At 39.1% G+C, this 17,073-nt stretch overlaps 1 protein-coding gene across 1 annotated transcript; it reads left to right on the top strand.

The window, feature by feature from the left end:
* The first annotated feature begins 8,999 nt into the window (after positions 1-8,999).
* Positions 9,000-16,140, top strand: sh3bgrl3 (SH3 domain binding glutamate-rich protein like 3). The gene is made up of 3 exons (XM_069176362.1): positions 9,000-9,116; positions 11,374-11,541; positions 13,295-16,140. The coding sequence occupies exons 1-3, from the start codon at positions 9,072-9,074 to the stop codon at positions 13,358-13,360; spliced, it is 279 nt and encodes a 92-aa protein (XP_069032463.1). The 5' UTR covers positions 9,000-9,071; the 3' UTR covers positions 13,361-16,140.
* Positions 16,141-17,073: the final 933 nt, after the last annotated feature.

Here is a 17,073-nt window from a genome sequence, read left to right as displayed (position 1 = left end):
TTTTGAATGTTTTCTGGTAGGACAGAACCCAGATGTTCTAGTTTCACTTTGGTTCTTTGTTGGTCCTATTTATCAGGAGCATTTCCACCTTTGAGTACAAAGGAAGGAACAACATGGTCTCTTCATTGTTATCTATCCAGAAGCAGATACATAACCTACCCACAGTTTCTGCAGCATGGACTCAGAACCAGAAGCTGCAAATGAAATCAAACCTCTCTTCTCACTGTAAAAGATAAAATGCAGGTACTGTAATCTTAATGGATGAAGGGTTGAGAAACATGAGTATACCATGACAAGGCTTTGATGTAAAACAGACGCCCCAACCTAATGGCTGTTCCTCTAGGGATGTCTCAATGGTTAATTGGTCTCCATAGCAACCTTTTAAACAATGTTCCTCGCTGCAGGGCCTCAGCTGTTATTTACATATTGTACGGACACACTTGACAGTGAGTTGCTGTGCATGTGTTTCAGCAATTTGTCTGCTCAGAATATCAAGTAGCACCAAGTGAATCTGAGTCGACATGATTACACAGGTCGGTAGGACTTAGCAAAACTATTATTAAAATATGGTCATATATACTGATATTTACACATCTGAACAAATCTCACAAATGTTCCCTTTATTATTAAAAATATTTTTTTAATAATTTTTTATTGTGGTTGCAGAGATATACTCTTTTTTTATTATGGGTATGCAATTTTCGAGCAGAGGACTAAAAAAAAAAAATAGGTGTGTTTTTAAAGGGTTAAAGGTTCATGTGGCCACATCGATGGAGGGTCAGCTGCTGGCCATGACTGCTGGGTAGTTCTGTTTCTGAGGTGTCAGAAATGGAAAATGTTTTTTCAGTGTGGGAAGTGCAGGCGTTAAGCCTACTTCTCTTTGAGCCAATGGCAGCGCTGAATCTGAGAAAAACACAACAGCTTTTTTTTTTTTTCGACCAGGTGTCTTGGTAACAGTCAAGTAGGTGAGTGAACTCGGTGCACTTTCTTTCAGTGTTTCATGCTTCTGGTGGATGGCTGGCAATTAGGGGTAGAACTGTGGTAAATATTTAACTGGGAGGCAAGCACATCATTGTCCCCCGTTTAGGTCCATAGTGGTGGAAAGGGTCCGCCTGTTGACCACGATCTCTTGAAGCCCCAGATTGGGATTAGATCTCGAATGGGTGTTCAGACAAAAACAAACTGCTAGAAAGCAACATTCATCGGTGCTCATGTTGCTGCGGTTCAGGGGTGTCTCTCACAGCCCAGTGCAAACCAGAACCCAATTTTACTTTGAGAATATTGGTCACAGGGTAGAAAACTGAAGCTGTGAGTGACAGTCGGCGCAACCAGGCTATGTCTCGATAGCTGCAGTATTGAGTTATGTGGCCGACTGACAGCAGAAGGCCTCGAGGGTGAATCAAACTCTGGCTGATATTGATCAAGCAACGAACCTTGGAATACTTTCTCTCACGAAGGTTACAGCTTCCTCCTCTCTGTGCATGTCACGGTGCTGTGCACTGTTCACGCGCAACAGGAGCAGTCTCTGAACGTTTTGATTCACCCTCGTACTGAACCTTCGATTGCCTTAAAACCCTTGTAGGTAAGAAGGATTCAAAGGCTCCTAAGACTCCCATTATAATATTATATAGCTAATTAGTTAGGCTTAGCTACCGTAACTGTGGCAGACTGTTCTGCCAGGCAAAACGGCTATTAAACACATAACTACTTTTAGGCTCTTGGGCAGTGCCACTTTTCTTGTGATTCCATATTACGGCTCTACTAGAGCCTGAAAAACGTGCCTAATCTTTCTTCAGCAAATTTTCAGTGCTGTATTTGTTTCTGATTGAGTTTTCTGATTTGCTATTGGCCCCCTCTGACCTGTTCTTGGTGCCCCCCTGTGGCACATCCTCTAAAAAAAAACTAAACTTGCCCTTCTTTCAGGTTTCAGTGACACATGAAATAGAATCCAGGAACTCCAATAAGTCAAATGGATCAATTAGATGAGTTTGAAGGCTTATCGGATGCTAAAATACTGTACAACACTGTATAATATACATTTGTACAGTGACATGAAAGTTATTTGGTAAACAATCATTTAATCTTTTGTGACATTTGTGAGGTTGAAATACAACCTTCTTGTTACATTGTGATTTACCAATATGCCATATGCAATCATAGTACATGTATCAGTGTGCTTGGCGCAGCTTCGTGCCAAATGACATTGCATTGAAATTACTTTTCAGTTTATTGCCACAGCCCTCAGGTTGAAGCAGACAACTTGACATAATCTCAACTTTTGAAATTTCCCCTCGGGGATTAATAAAGTGTATAAAATAAATTAAAAAAAGCAAAAGTATCGTGCAAGATTTTAAGAATAGTTACTTCCTAATCAAGGCCTCATTACATTACATACGTATCACATTCAGTAGGTGTCCCGCTGGTTTTGAATTGAGGATGTGCTTCTTATTTAGCCAAAGAATCTTTTTTAAAAACGATAAATTATCATAATATCTACTTTGTTTGACAAAATAACAAGAAAATACCACTTTTGTTCAAAGGCTAAATTTGTGTTGCTAACTAAGGCCTCTTTACTGCATGATGGAGACTACACAGGTTTTATACTTATGTATATATTTTTTCCATCAGTTTCTGAGTTGAATGCCATTGCATGTAATTGTTTGTTCCACATACATCAGTATCATAATGTTGATTTTAATAGATTATTTTGAGTGTCTCCTGGAGGCTGGGTAAAATGAGGAAAGCAACAACAACAACAAAAAAAAACAAAAATATATATATATATAATTATTTGATATTTAAAAAAGACATTAATTAACAGTTTTCACAAAAATAAGACATTTCTAAATGTCTCTTTTCAGAATAAATATTTTTCAGCAGCCTACCTGCTGTCTCCAAATGGTCCTGAGCTCACCTCAATGTGGCTGGAGGACAAGACGTCAAGAACCTGTCAGGTGCTTTTGTGCAAACACAGCAAACACTTTATAGGAAGCATATTGACACTTCATATCAGCGTTTCTGCCCTGGACGGTGCGACTTTGTGGGACAGAGTCATCAAATCTTCCATGTGTTATTATTTTGCTGCACCCTGTGCCAGATCCAGGCCTACCAAGTAGACTACGTGTGCCGCAGGAAGCTGTACTCATGTCTGCTTAAGAGCGGTGAGGCAGCTCTCTTCGTTGGACTATATGTGGTCACTATGGTTGCATGTGCATTAGTTGCAGCCTTCGTGTTGAGGAAAGTTTAACAAGTGCTGCACTTCAAAACCAAGTCCAAGTAATAGATTGGTTAGAATTCACTTGACTCGATTAAATAGTGAGAAATCTGCTGACAAGAACCTCTAAAACTAAATTATTAACACGTCATATCTCATTTTGTTCTGGTTGTAATAATTTGGTGATTAATTAGATATTAGGCCTCTGGGATGTTAGTAGACGTGGCTGGTTTGATTGACACATCTGGGATACAGTCAGGTTTCCAGTATTGGTTGGTGCTCATTGTGTCCGTCAGATCCGCCCCTCACTTCACATCTGGCTCCAAACGCCACAAAAACCAAGGTAGCGATGGCCAAAATGACATGAGGCTTTAAAATAGCAGTTAATAAACCAATGGGTGGGTTGGCACTTGAGTTCATGTGAATTGGGTGTTAAAGCTCATTTGCGCAGATTCAGTTTAAATCCTGGTGTGTGCAAGCCTTCAGACTTCTGCTTTGTACAAATCAACAAATGAGGCAAAACCTGTTCATAAGGGAGCTTTAGAGGTGCTGGGAGACTATTTTTTTTAATTTTTTTTTTTTACTTTGGATAGAACCAGACAAGCGGTTTGCTGCTGCTCCCAGTCTGTACTCTGTCTTCTGCTCTGTTTCCTGACACCAGCTTCACTATCTATTAAATAGACATGAGAATGCCTCTTCATCTTCTTAGGTATATTTTTAAAAATGACATACTGTCCCCTGAAGGAACTGTCTCCTCTATGCATTTTTTTGTATTTATTCTATTTATACTTTTTAGAAGTCTTTTTTGTCTTGTTGTCATAAAAACAAATGTTAACCATCGCATCCACTTCTCCAACCCACCTGCTTTGTGGATGAAGACTTTTAGATCTTCATCACCAAAGCAACACGTGTCCAGGAGGTGAGTTACAAACTATAACTCTGTAGCTCATTGTAATGAGTCAACATGTAGACATGTGGGCCCTTCCCTTAAAAGAAATAAAATGAGTTTCCCGTTTTCCACGTATGACACATTTACCACAATATATAATAACGTGGGGAAAATATGTTGAACTATTTTCACATCGAGATCTACGAGGTGTTCACATTGCACCATGAAAATGTTGCAAATCCACATTTCCCATGTGCACAATTGCGGCACATAGGACACATGTGCATGGTCACGTGATCACAGTTTTGCACGTGAAATTCATGTGTTTCAACTGTCAGGGCTGTCGTCCAGACATTTTCTTGCAAAACTCACTCATCCTCTCTTATGGAAGACAAACCCAGCTCATAAAGTTGTGCACACAGTTCTGATGTAATTTGCAGCTCTGAAGAAAGTGTTCCAAAGTCTGAAAAAAATAACCTCTTTGCGATGTCATCAGGTTTATCTCAGCTTACACTTCCCATGGTGCACGCTGTTTGAACACCGGTGTATGATTGTTTGCAGCACTTGGAATATTACGGGTTGTTTTATGTTGTTTATAAAAATGATCCGTTTACATCAAATGATAACACAAACCTGGCGGTCCATGTCTTCTACATAGATCATATATTCTATGCACTTTTGTGAACAGTTTATACCTGTTGTTTACAATAAATCTGTATTTTCCAACAGATTAGACACTTAACAGTTTCAATCTTTAAACTGGACTCTTCTTTTGTAACAGTTTGCTGTTTTATTTTATTATTTAAATAACCTCAATATTTCTCTATTGCCTGACAGAAATCCATAAACCATTCTTTGACTTGATGTCTTTGAATTTGTCCTTTATTTAGTTCAAATATTGCTTTCTCTGGATGGATTTTGACCACGTGAAACATATCTTTCTGCTGCCCCCCAGTGTTGATGAAGCCACATTTCTGTGAGCTGAACATATTTGCAGAAAATCTTTGTTTATTTTCTCCTGTCATGAGCAGGTTTCTCTCCTCTGCTGGAAACCCGGCTGAGAGATGGTCTCGTTCACTTTTCTTGCAGAAGTCATGACCCTCTTCGGCTCTTCTCGGCAGTCCGGCACCAGTCTCCCTGTGTGTCCTGGTCCATACTGCACGGCTCAGTTCCTCACTTGAAGCCCTGAGTCAGCTGAATACGGCCCTGCTGGACTCTCTCCCACATTCCTCCTGTCTGACTCACAATAGACGAACTGGCCTGCCTCGCTCGTGATAATTAAATTTCATCTCTGCTCATTAGACTTCATGAGGCTCAAAATGCCAAGAACCATAAAGAAAGCAGCACACAGATGATTTCATGTTGAAGAGTCCACGAGGAACACATGAAAAAAAAAACAGCTTCCAGTGTCAATATGTTCATAACAGCAAAGGCTTCTTCAGAATGAGAGGCAGCTGAGTTTCAGTAGTATATAATACCTTTCTGAATTTTATTTATTAATTATCAAAATGTTGTTTTATTGTTGCAATTTTAAGTCCTTCATTTTATTTAACCTACATTTTTACTAGTCTGACCTCATTTTCAAACTTATTGTTCTGTTCGTATGCTTCTTTATATGTTTGGTTCTTTGCTTTTTTTTATGTGTACGCTGCTCTGATATGGAACACTTTGGGCTGCAGGTTGTATGAAAGGTGCCACACAAATAAAACTGAGCTGAGTTAAATTGATGTACCGGACAGGTTGGATTAGACTTTCATGGACCTCAGACAATAAGGCCTCCTTTAAAAAACACAAGAATTTCACCTGCAAAAACTCATGTGGTCACATATGCATGATCACGTGACATGTGATTGTGCACATGTGAAACATGTATTTTGCACATGTCAAACATGGTTTTGGAACATTTACATGGTGTAATGTGTGAAGTCCATGTAGATTCCCATGTGTCATACGTGTGATCACATGAGTTTCCCATGTGGAAAACATGTGGAAAACATGGGAAACTCGTGTTTTTTCTGTAACGGTTATTAACTTTTAGGAGTCCACAAGCTTTTGGTCAGATTGCCATTCTTACCTCTCACACAAACTGGTACATTCATGCCTTTAACTTTTCATTTATCACCACTACAAAGTCAAAATTGCTTCTTAGCAGCTTGTGTTGCGGTTGTCATTTAGTTAAAAGAAATTCCTCTCTAAGGGCCCATAATATTTCAGTAGATTCTTATTTTTGTTGTTGCTAATGTTGGAAAAAGACAGAATCAGCAGGAGGGTGTGAAATTAATATAATATTAAATATGTTATAAATACTACATTACATTTTTTTAGACTTTCACAATTGTAATGGTAAAGACAGCTCCTCCTCTGTTGTATGGACACACACACACACACACACACACACACACACACACACACACACACACACACACACACACACACACACACACACACAGCCAGGCTGACTGGTATGTGGTGCTGCAGAGAGATGAGGCGGCTGGTCTGGATCTTAGAGGAGGACTGAAGGTTTCTTCTGCTCCAGTGGCTCATTTCTCAGAGGTGTTAGTCTGCAGTCCGCTCACAGTCCCACAGTTACAACGTCTTATTGTTTGGAGTCATCACCTGTCGATATGAGGCCTTCTGTACTCCACATAACTGACTGTCTGATATACTGTAGCTGTTCTACAACATATATTTCAGATCTAGAAAACACTTTAAGTTGGAAAGCAGTTCAATACACTAGAAAGGTAACAATCTTACAAGACCAGGTGCCAGAACCAGATCGATAATAAATGGACACACTGACAGTACTGCTGCTGTTGAACATTATGTCTCTGATTTTAATTTAATTTACTTACAAACCTGTCATTTCTTCTTAACAACCACCACAAGGGTTTTAGATCTGCATCTTTATGAATGAGGATCTTAAAACAAAGTAGAGCACTAAAGACAGAGTCTCATGAATCCCGATTGGTGTGAGTTTGTCATCGATGACAGGTCAGTCAGCCGCTCGGCAGACGGGAATTTTTAAAAGCCATGTGATCGGGGCTATAAAACGTGTTTCGCCATGAGGAGACACTCGTAAATCAAACAGAAGCTAATTCCAGCTTGGATTTGTGAGTCCAGCTTCTCGTGGCGACACTGTGACCGTAGACAGACTCTGAATGGGGAGCAGGACGGATGGACTCTGGCTGGCTGCCGTAGAAATGTTTGTGCTAATGTGCATGTTTGAGAACTACAGTTTCCTTTTTACTCTTAAACAACAGAAGGAACTTCTTGGTGTTACAGATGAATAAATAATCAGTTTGTAACTTGAATAAGGATGTTCATCTTTACAATTTGATTGAACTGTCCAAAATAACTGGAAATAAATCATGAATTATCACTTTTAAATTCTGGAAGGTTTTATATCGGCTCCTGTTGTTAAGATTCACCATCAAATGTGTTACTATGAAAAAAAACCTGATGAGATGTGAAAGAATGTGTCACATGATGCACAACATGTATGTGCATATCCAAGACACTTAGACCTACACATGCCCACGTACTTTTAAACTGGTTATGCACACACGCACGGTGAAGAGAGATACGGAGAAATAAAGTCCTTTAAAGGAGAGGGAACAAAGAATGGTCTGAGGAGGAGGAGGAGATGATGAAGAAAGAAAAGAGGACGAAGTAGAGAGGGATGAAGGACAAGGGGTATAAAAGCAGCCTAGGTATATTACCACAAATTATCATTTGATAAGTGGGTAATAGGAATCAATGCCACAATCCCACATTAAATGATGTGAATCATAATGAATAAAGTGGTGTACTGTCTCTTTAAACTACACATAGCAGTCCAGAGTATGGAGGGAGAGGAGAATCAAGTTTACTCAAATAAAGCAAATCATTTCCTGTCATTTCTAGATTATAATTGTATTGGCATGTCAAAAGAGGATGCTGACGATTAGATGACATGAAAGCAGATGTTTTATAACAAATAATATTGTAACCTAGGAGTATTTTCATTATTGATTATAAATTGTATGGTCTATAAAATATAAAGAAATACAGTCAATTTAAGTCCAAATTGCTTTTGTCTGATCAAAAGCATGCAAACCTTTGAAATGATTCCCTTGGTAAAGTTGGAAATAATTACAGCTGTGTAGCTATTGTATATAGACAACTTAAAAACATGCAAATCTATCCTTTAATAAAAGTCCCTCAGCTTGGTTTTGCTCCGAGGGGCCACAGCATTTTTGTCTCTTGACCTGCATCCCACATGTTGAGACGATGCCCCACATTTTGATTGGCTCTAGTTTTTAAGATTCAACAGTCCAGGACAGGCACATTTTCCAGATGTGGCTTTTGTCCAGAGCTGTGAAGAAAGCAGCTGAGGCAATCCTACCGGTCAGCCTACGAGGTAGTAATCTGGTTCTGCATAAGACCATTTATTTTGAAACTTCAGCTTTATTTTATGCTCTTGTTATTTTCTTAGCATGGGAGTTTGGAAAGTTGCATTCAAGTCTTTCAACTGTCCACCTGTAACATGCATAGTATACTTTCTAAGTTGGATAGACATATCTGTCAGTATTGGTAACTTGTCCCACACTGTCCCCCACAAACCTACATTATGCCTCACATTTGGCTTGTTGGGATCTGATCAACGAGCCAAATGTAGCTCCAATGTAAATCTTTAGATACCATTCTTCAACGTTTTTAACAAAGGCTTCCACCTTTTAAAAACACATAAAACAAATAATCTAAAAACTTAACACCGAGAGAAATTGTAAACAGGGGAATTAGTCGAAATTTATTCTCTAAATAATTTAGCTGCACTCGAGTTCATTCGGACAATGTTTGTCTTTTATTTTGAAAGGCACTTCGTCACACTTCCTTCCCGTTCAGTCGATAACAGTTTCAACTTGTCGCGAGCGAGAGACAGCGACTCGCAGGCAGACGCACAAAGGGAGAGTGGACGGATCTGCAGCAATGGGAATCAAACTGTACTACACCACCGTTACTGCGTCGCGGACGGTGAGTGAAGCGGCCGTAATTCAATTAGTTTGATGCGGTGTTTGTGTGTTTCGGCTCCGGCGGCTGCAGCTCACAAAGGCTGCGGCCAGCAGACACACCCAGCACCCCGTCGGTAACAGCTTCCTCCTGACTTCCAGAGCAGCGGGCCTGTGCAACTCGCTGCCCCTTCATATCAGTATCGTACCGTCAGCAGTACCGAGCTGTGGGTGGAATGAACATCATGGTTATTATCGAGGGAATTTATCCCCAAATTAAACGAGGTGTGAAGACGAGGCAGGTTTCATTTATTCCGCCCCACTTGCCTCATCTTTGTAGGGGAAAGCTGTTTTTTTTTTTTTTATTATTTTTTTTTTGTCGAGCATGTTAGCTTCCTATTTTTGCATATATTTCTCCTTTAAAAAAAAAAAAAATGTCCTTACTTCCTCTAAACTGTGACATTATCGCAGCGTCATTTTGGACGGAACAGCAAGGTGGAGCGACCATATGTACACCAGAACTGTACACCAAACTTCATTTAAAAATCCGGCAGTTTGAGGTTGCCCTGTTTCTGCCTAATTTAAACGGTTGTATGAACGCATTTTATTATCAATATGTTTTTATGATATCGGCATACATGAGATGCAGTGAACAACGTTGGTTTTAAAGGATGTTCATTTTTGTAGATAGCACACCTGCTACTCGGTCTTCTCCTTCCAGCAGCTGGAGGTTAGGAGGAAGCGAGTACGGAACCAGTGATACAATCACACTTTTTTTTTTTTTTTTTTTTACCAAAGTAAGAGCTTCCTGGTACATTATATATTAGCCGAATTAACCCAGTACAACATATAATTTTGAAAAATGTTAGACCTTTATATTGTTTGATGTAGGTCTTTGTTGTTCGGCACGATACGTTTAAATTCTTTGATTTTTTAATGGAGTTTTGCCACCCATTTCCTGAGACTATATGAGGATGATTTCAGTAGAACAGGTTGACATTATAGTCTGCAAACGTCAAAAACTGACGTTGAAAAACACAACATCCCTTGACAAAATAATAATAATAATAATAATAATAATAATAATTTTGCAGCACTATACTGAGACGGTGTACGGCAGTGCACTGGAGCCAACATCTGGTATCTATTATGTGTTAGGAAGTCACAGTGAAAAAGTTTGATGACGTACATCATTTTTTTTAACCCTCTCTGCAGTAAAGCTTTTTGGTAACTTCTGGTTTACAGCAGTTGGATTTAGGTGAAGATTTTGATTAGCAATTGTCAACCAATGTCTTTAAAATGGTTCACACCAACACAATTGTAGTTAAAGGAGGGGGTGAAAATCAATTCATTATCAATTAATAATGGACTTTAAATGTATGTTTTACAAATGATTTGTTTAGTTGGACTATAGCAAAACTTTCCTGTTTCAAAATAAAAGCATTAAAAAGAAAACAATGGCACACAATGAAATTGCCTCCACTAAAATATAAATTCTTTTTAGTGTTACACACTTCTATGATTGTTTTGGTGCGTTAAGCTCTGATCTTTTTTTCTTATGAATTGTTGTGCAATGGTGTGAGGACAGATAGCAGTGGTAGAGGGTTTTGTGGCCTGTAAAACCTCGCTGGCCCAGACCTACACTACGGTACTCGGTTTCAGTGCGTCAGCTGCAGAACAGACAGAAGTTCCCATAATTCAGAGAAGTTTCTATAATTTTGGGGAACAAGAAAAAGCAGTTCCCCCCTTTTCAGTTTGCAGATATGAAACTGGCCTTACACCAACTAAATGCCAGCCTGTGTGTTTCCAGTTAGTGCTGTGTGTTTAGGTGTGGTCACATACGAACACCCCCTCCCTACTTCCTCAGTCAGCTGAAAAGATAGCAGACTGTTCACCACGTCTATTAGTCATCAGATAAAGCCAGCGCTTTTAAGGGCTGAGCCTCAAAAAGTACTTCAAGCCTTTTTTTTTTTTTTTTTTTTATGTCTTGACAAACGTCTCTCTGTTCCTGTCCTTGGGGAGAAGTAGTACAATGTTTTGTTTGAACAGTCCCTCAAAGCTGTTTGGTGACCTTTGTCTACTCGCTACAAATCAAACACTGACTGAAACTCTGAGCAGCCCGATAGCTGTTATCATTCTGCACCGCTCGCAAATGTAGTCAAAGAAAAGTAAGATATGAAGTGGTGGTGGAAGACGTCGCTGTGTACAGATCAAACAGAGTGAATGAGTCATCTGCTGGCTGCTGGTTGTGTACATCTCTGATTGAAGCTCTTGTTTTTCAGGTGAAGTCTCAACAGGCAGAAGTGATGCGAATCCTCGACAGTAAAAGCATCCAGTACGAGCTCATCGACATCTCCGTGGGCGGGGAGCTTCGTGACGAAATGAGAAACAAAGCTGGAGACCCCACGGCGGTCCCGCCCCAGCTCTTCAACGAAGACCAGTACTGTGGGGTGAGGAGGGCGCACACACTCAAAACACTGTTCAGTGCCTCTGGGATCAGGAGGTTTTTTTTGTAAATGTTGCCATCAAAAAGGGCTGATTTTGTGTCGGCTCTTCTCAAAAATTGCAATGTGGCATTTCTTGCAGTAAAATTACGTTATTTAGCAAAATTCTGATTTAAAAATTGCAAACTACTACCTTGTACTGAGTCATACGTCATCATTAATTTAGTTTGAATCTATATTTTTAATTTATTGAAGGTAAAGAACCATAAAGAGGTGTTGCTTCACTCTGCTGAAATGCAGTATACGAAGGCTAAATATTCTGTAAAAATAAAGGCTATAATACATAATATTGATTGAACACTTAAAACCTAATGTGTGCACAGAAGTGCAGTCTCTTACTAGTGGAAGTGTGTAAAACTAATTTAACATACAGTTTTCACTGTTGTGTTGAGCAGAACTTTCAAAGTTGTGTCAGAACCACGTGAGTTTTAAGCTCCCACTGACACCAGTTTAATTAATCCAATTCACTTTTTACAAAGGTGTCAAACTCCTTGAATTTATCTGGTTTGATTTCCTGTTATTTTGTATAAATTCCTACAATTCAATTCAGAATGTGTGGAATTTTCAATATCCCGTCATGCTGACACGGCAGAAAAAGAGATTCTTTGCTGTGCTGAAGTGAAGAAGTCAAATGAGGCCACCTTGGGTGGCAAAACAGCGACATCTATTGACGGACTCAATCAAGGAGAACCGGAGTGACCGATGCCAAGGTGTCTTCCTCCCCTCCCGCGTCCAGTTCATGTTGTCCTCCAGAATATTCTACATGTCCAGATAAGAAGAGGCACTGGCCTCATCCTGGTAACTAGGTTAACCTTGTAACACCAGACAGTCTCCATCTACAGCCAGAACACATCTTGTCTACTGGCAACAGAGTTCAGGAGAACATAGTGACCTCATGAACAACCGAACCGGATGAGACGGAGACACCGGATGAGACGGAGACACCGGATGGACGAGGCAGTGAAACCTACCAAAGAATGAATCTCACTGATGATGAGACCACATTTCCTATAAACTCCGTCACTTCCGGTTTCTCCTTTCATGCAGCATGTGGTTTGTTCTGATGATGAGAGAAGAGATTGAAGAACCTCTCTGACTGTAAATGAGGAGTTATTTTAGTTGATGAAGTGAGTTTTGTCTGGGGAAGCATACTTCCTGTTCAGAGCCTTTTTGCAAATTTGCAAAACTCCCACAACTAGAACGTAGATTGCTTGAATATACATTATTTATATACATTATTTGTCTATTTTGTCTTTTTATTTTCCAATAGTTTACCTTTAAAATAATGTAAAACATTTCTGTAGCGTTTTAGCTGGTACATAACTCTGATGTTATCACGTAATATTTGTTCCTGCAGAAATTGCACAAATAATTGTTCTTGTTTTTTTATGGTACAATATAGCTCAGCTAATATCTATAATGGTCATACTCTGCCATCTACGTACTTCCACAATGTCAATGCATTTAACATCACTGTCTTAAAGACACATTCACACACCACACGTTTACATTTTTCCTGCCATTAACTCCAGGAATAAGTCAAGGAATAACTCAACACATGCTCAGGTGAAGTTAGTGTAACGCAACCTGAAGTCAGGAGGATATACCTTAGGAGGGTTTATATTTCACCAGATCTGAGACATTCTAGAGTTTCTCTGTTTGCTGATGAGCACTTTTGTCTTTTCCTTCTTCTCCACAGAACTATGAAATGTTTTCTGAGGCGGTGGAAGCCGATACAGTGCAACAGTTTCTGAAAATGGCGTGAGGAGGGTGGAGTCTAACTCTCCACCTAAACCCCCCCACCCAACCTAACCTGTGCCCTATCGGAGGCCCTTTATCCTGTCTCTCTCGCTCTCTCTCTGCACCGCTGGCAGCGTCCACCCACGCTCAATGCCATAATGAAGAATGCCAAATATCTTGAATTCAATCAATCAGAAGACACACATTCCCCCTACTGCACCATTAGACTCCAAATCAGTCTTAATCTTTTTTTTTTTTATCTGTGTCTTTTTCTGTTCCTTCCCTTGATTCCTTTCAGACAGTGTTACTAAGTGCTCCCAGTCCACCAGGAATCAATGGGTGTCTCAATGTTTGGTAATTAGGTCGGCTAATCTTGGCCACAGCCACATGATCGCTGGAGATTAAACTAATCCACTGGATGACAACATTCAACCCAGAAATCTTCCCCATCCTCTGCAGACCAAACACGCCAACATCAGTCAGTCTTAACTACTCTGTCGTCTTTTTCTGCAGCCTTCAAGTTCCCATGTTGTTCACCACGGCACAATATTTGTACTTTAAAGGGATGCAAATGCACGCGGAAGTAGCAAGGACAGCAAAGTCCTTAAACCCCAATGATTTAAGAATTACAGCAGCTGAAAGACAACTTGTAGTAATTTTGGTCCATTGGTCTCCTTTTGTGGTTTGTTACAAGAAGTTTGGTTCTGAAATGGGAACCCACTTTAACCTGATGATGTCATCAGGCAATCTGATCAGTTAGGAGGGGCGATACTGTTACCTGAACTCAAAACGCTTATTTTTTTTGTCAAAAATTGGAAATTCAGATGACTTAAATTAAACTAAATGTAGAAACTAGTGTTTTTCTGACACGTTAAAGGTACCTTCAGGTTTTTTGTAAACAAGAAAAAAAAAAAGTACATTCAGTGTTTGCCACCAAAATCCATTCTCCTTGAAGTCTTGCAGACGTATCGATTGTATTTTATTCCTTATAAAACCAACACAGACGATTTTGAATAATATTTTAAATCGTACATTGTTTACATGTGATGCTAAGCTTGCAGTCTTCTTCTTCAGTCTTTTTGCACATTGCTCGCCTCTGCCACCAACTAACGATCAAAATGGCACGAAACCAGTAGCATGAATGTGTCTTGGATCAAAACAAAACAGGGAGCCGCTCGTACAAACATCGCTTCACAGCGCTACTAGTGGTCAGAAACTCCGCCGGGTACCTTTAAGAAAAGCTGAGGAAATGTCAAACTATTACAAAAGTAGAGCTAGTTGATATGTTTTCGTCCCCTGACACAGTGAATTGTGCATTTTTTTTGTTCTTTTTGTGGGGACTAGGTTGACATCGTAAAGTATTAATTTACATTATTAGAAGTTGTGGTGTCTTTTTTTCATAACATATCGTACAAATAATGGCTTTAATTGGTGAGCAGGACCGTTGCTAACTGTTTAGTCGAATGAGGTCGTGCTACATGTTCTTTTTCAGGAAATTGGTGAATTTTCATGCAGTACAATTAAATCTTACTCTTGGTAGTTCATTTATATGGTTAATTGTAGTATTTTACCTGTTTAGATTTTACTACCTTCAACAACAAAAAAGACGTTGACTATTTTTCCTTTGAATTGTGGAAAAAACATTAAGACCTTAAGCAGGTAAAATAATAGCAAAATGAAAATATGAAAAAAAACAATTCACTGATTTTTGTTTTTAGCTTCTTGTGAAAAAATGTCTTTCTTGCTTTCTTTTTTGGTGCTGATGATGAGTCACTAATGGACCAAAGTTATTAACAAGTTGTTTTTCACCTTTAACAAAATCAGTGGTGAAACATTTCAGTAGAAAGCTGCTTAATTTGATCATTGGGGGAAAGCGGGATGAACACATTTCCTAATGTCACATTTGGTGCCAATACACATCTGTAATGCGCTTTAGCTGGTAGAGATTCACTGTAGTGTTAGCATGTACCTGACATCTTCCACATTTTCCGTAACTTGACTGTAACAGCTTTAAAAAAAAAAAGAAAAAAAGAGAAATCTTAAAAGCTTTGTCACTGGCTGCTCTGTACTGAAAAACAAACAAACTCAACAATTACAAGGCAGCATTTCGTCGGGAGTGTCGATGATTGGACCGAAAAGATCTTAATCTTGGAGCGTTCAACCTCGTAGCTTCTGCTTCCACACTGTTTATTTTCTGTTGCAGCTTCACTGATTGTACCGGGGACGGAGATGCAGTAATGTGACTATGCACTGAGATCTCATTCTGAACACATGGAGGGGGAAGCTGGTGTGTTCAGACTGACCTGACCCAGTCTCACCAGCCTTAGCGAACAATCACCGCATAGGAAAAATTAAGACTTCGCTTATTTGTGCTTTTTTTTTTTTTTTATTATGTATTTACATTCCTCCAGTTGACTGATCTCAGTTAAAACATCATGTTCATGTATTAGGTCTTTTTGTTTTTAATTGAGAACAGCACGATTTCCCTCTCTTGCTCATAACACCTGTCAAACCCTTTCCTGTCGTAACTGTTACGGTTTGGGATCCACAGTGAGGACAGCCTTCACACGATGTTTGTGCACTGTTTTGTAAGTCGATGGTTGTAGATGTTTTGCCTGTTATTGATGTACATTCACGATGAACCATGGTTTAGACATTCCACGTCTCTGAGCTCCTGCTTTGCTTTTGGACCAATTCCCCTTGGCCAAAAAAAAGAAGAAAATAGGGAATAAAATGCTGTTGTCTTCCAAGAAGATTGTGAAAAGTGATTTATGGGTTAAAAAAAATAAAATGGAGTTGAATCTATCTGCTTGGATTATGATTTATTTTTATCTGTGGGACTTTCATTCATTAAAATGTGCCGTTTTGTTCACATAATCCCCAGTTGAATGAGGAATTTTGTAGGTCAGCACAAGAACGCCTGTCCTCCACACAAGTGAATCATTTTTAATTTGCAAGTCAGTGGAATATTTTGTCAAACGGATGACATCTCCAGTAACTATATTAATAACAATATTACATCTGAGCCCCGCCTCATGTTTAACGATGAAAGATGTTCTCGACAAATTTGTACAGACACACAAATTATTAGGTCATTTATATAATTAAGTTATTTAAATGAATATTTAACAGTAATTAGGTACTGATTGATATGAAGTACATTTCAATATATATTTGAAAAAAATACAATCTTAACATTTCAAGACAATTCATATGGTGTGTATTGTACACTGCATTTTTGCTCCGTTGCAATACCTTACTTCTCCTGAATGCGGAGCAGTTGAAGCATGATACACTTTGATGCCTTTGCAGAAGAAGAAAAATAATCCGAAGAAGAAAATACCATCATCAAGTTAATTTAGGAAAAGGGAAATAAGCATCCTGATTTCAAAATAAAAGCCCGAAACACTAGCGCAAAGTGGTTATCTGGGCAAATGTGTGATTATAGAGGAACATAACTGACTGTTGTTCACCTGTCTACATTTGTATACAACTAATTAATACATGGGAATGATGATACTGTGTGATGCTGATGTCTCAATACAAAAATGCGTAAACTACAATTGACAGAAGAGTTACACAAAGAGAAAAGCTATTTTGTTGTTTCTTATCTTTGACACAACCTGTTTAGTTTTCATTACCATTATAGTATGTACTTGTCATTACAATTTCTGCACTCAGCCTACAGCAGTGGGACTAATCTGTTAAATATACAGCATTATCTTACAGTTCACTGTG

The sequence above is a fragment of the Embiotoca jacksoni genome, unplaced genomic scaffold, assembly GCF_022577435.1.
Source record: "Embiotoca jacksoni isolate LCO1_2020_lvr unplaced genomic scaffold, fEmbJac1.0.p SCAF_7, whole genome shotgun sequence".
Lineage (NCBI taxonomy): Eukaryota > Metazoa > Chordata > Actinopteri > Embiotocidae > Embiotoca > Embiotoca jacksoni.
The sequence above is the reverse complement of the archived record's forward strand: the minus strand, read 5'-3'. Positions and strand labels throughout refer to the sequence as shown.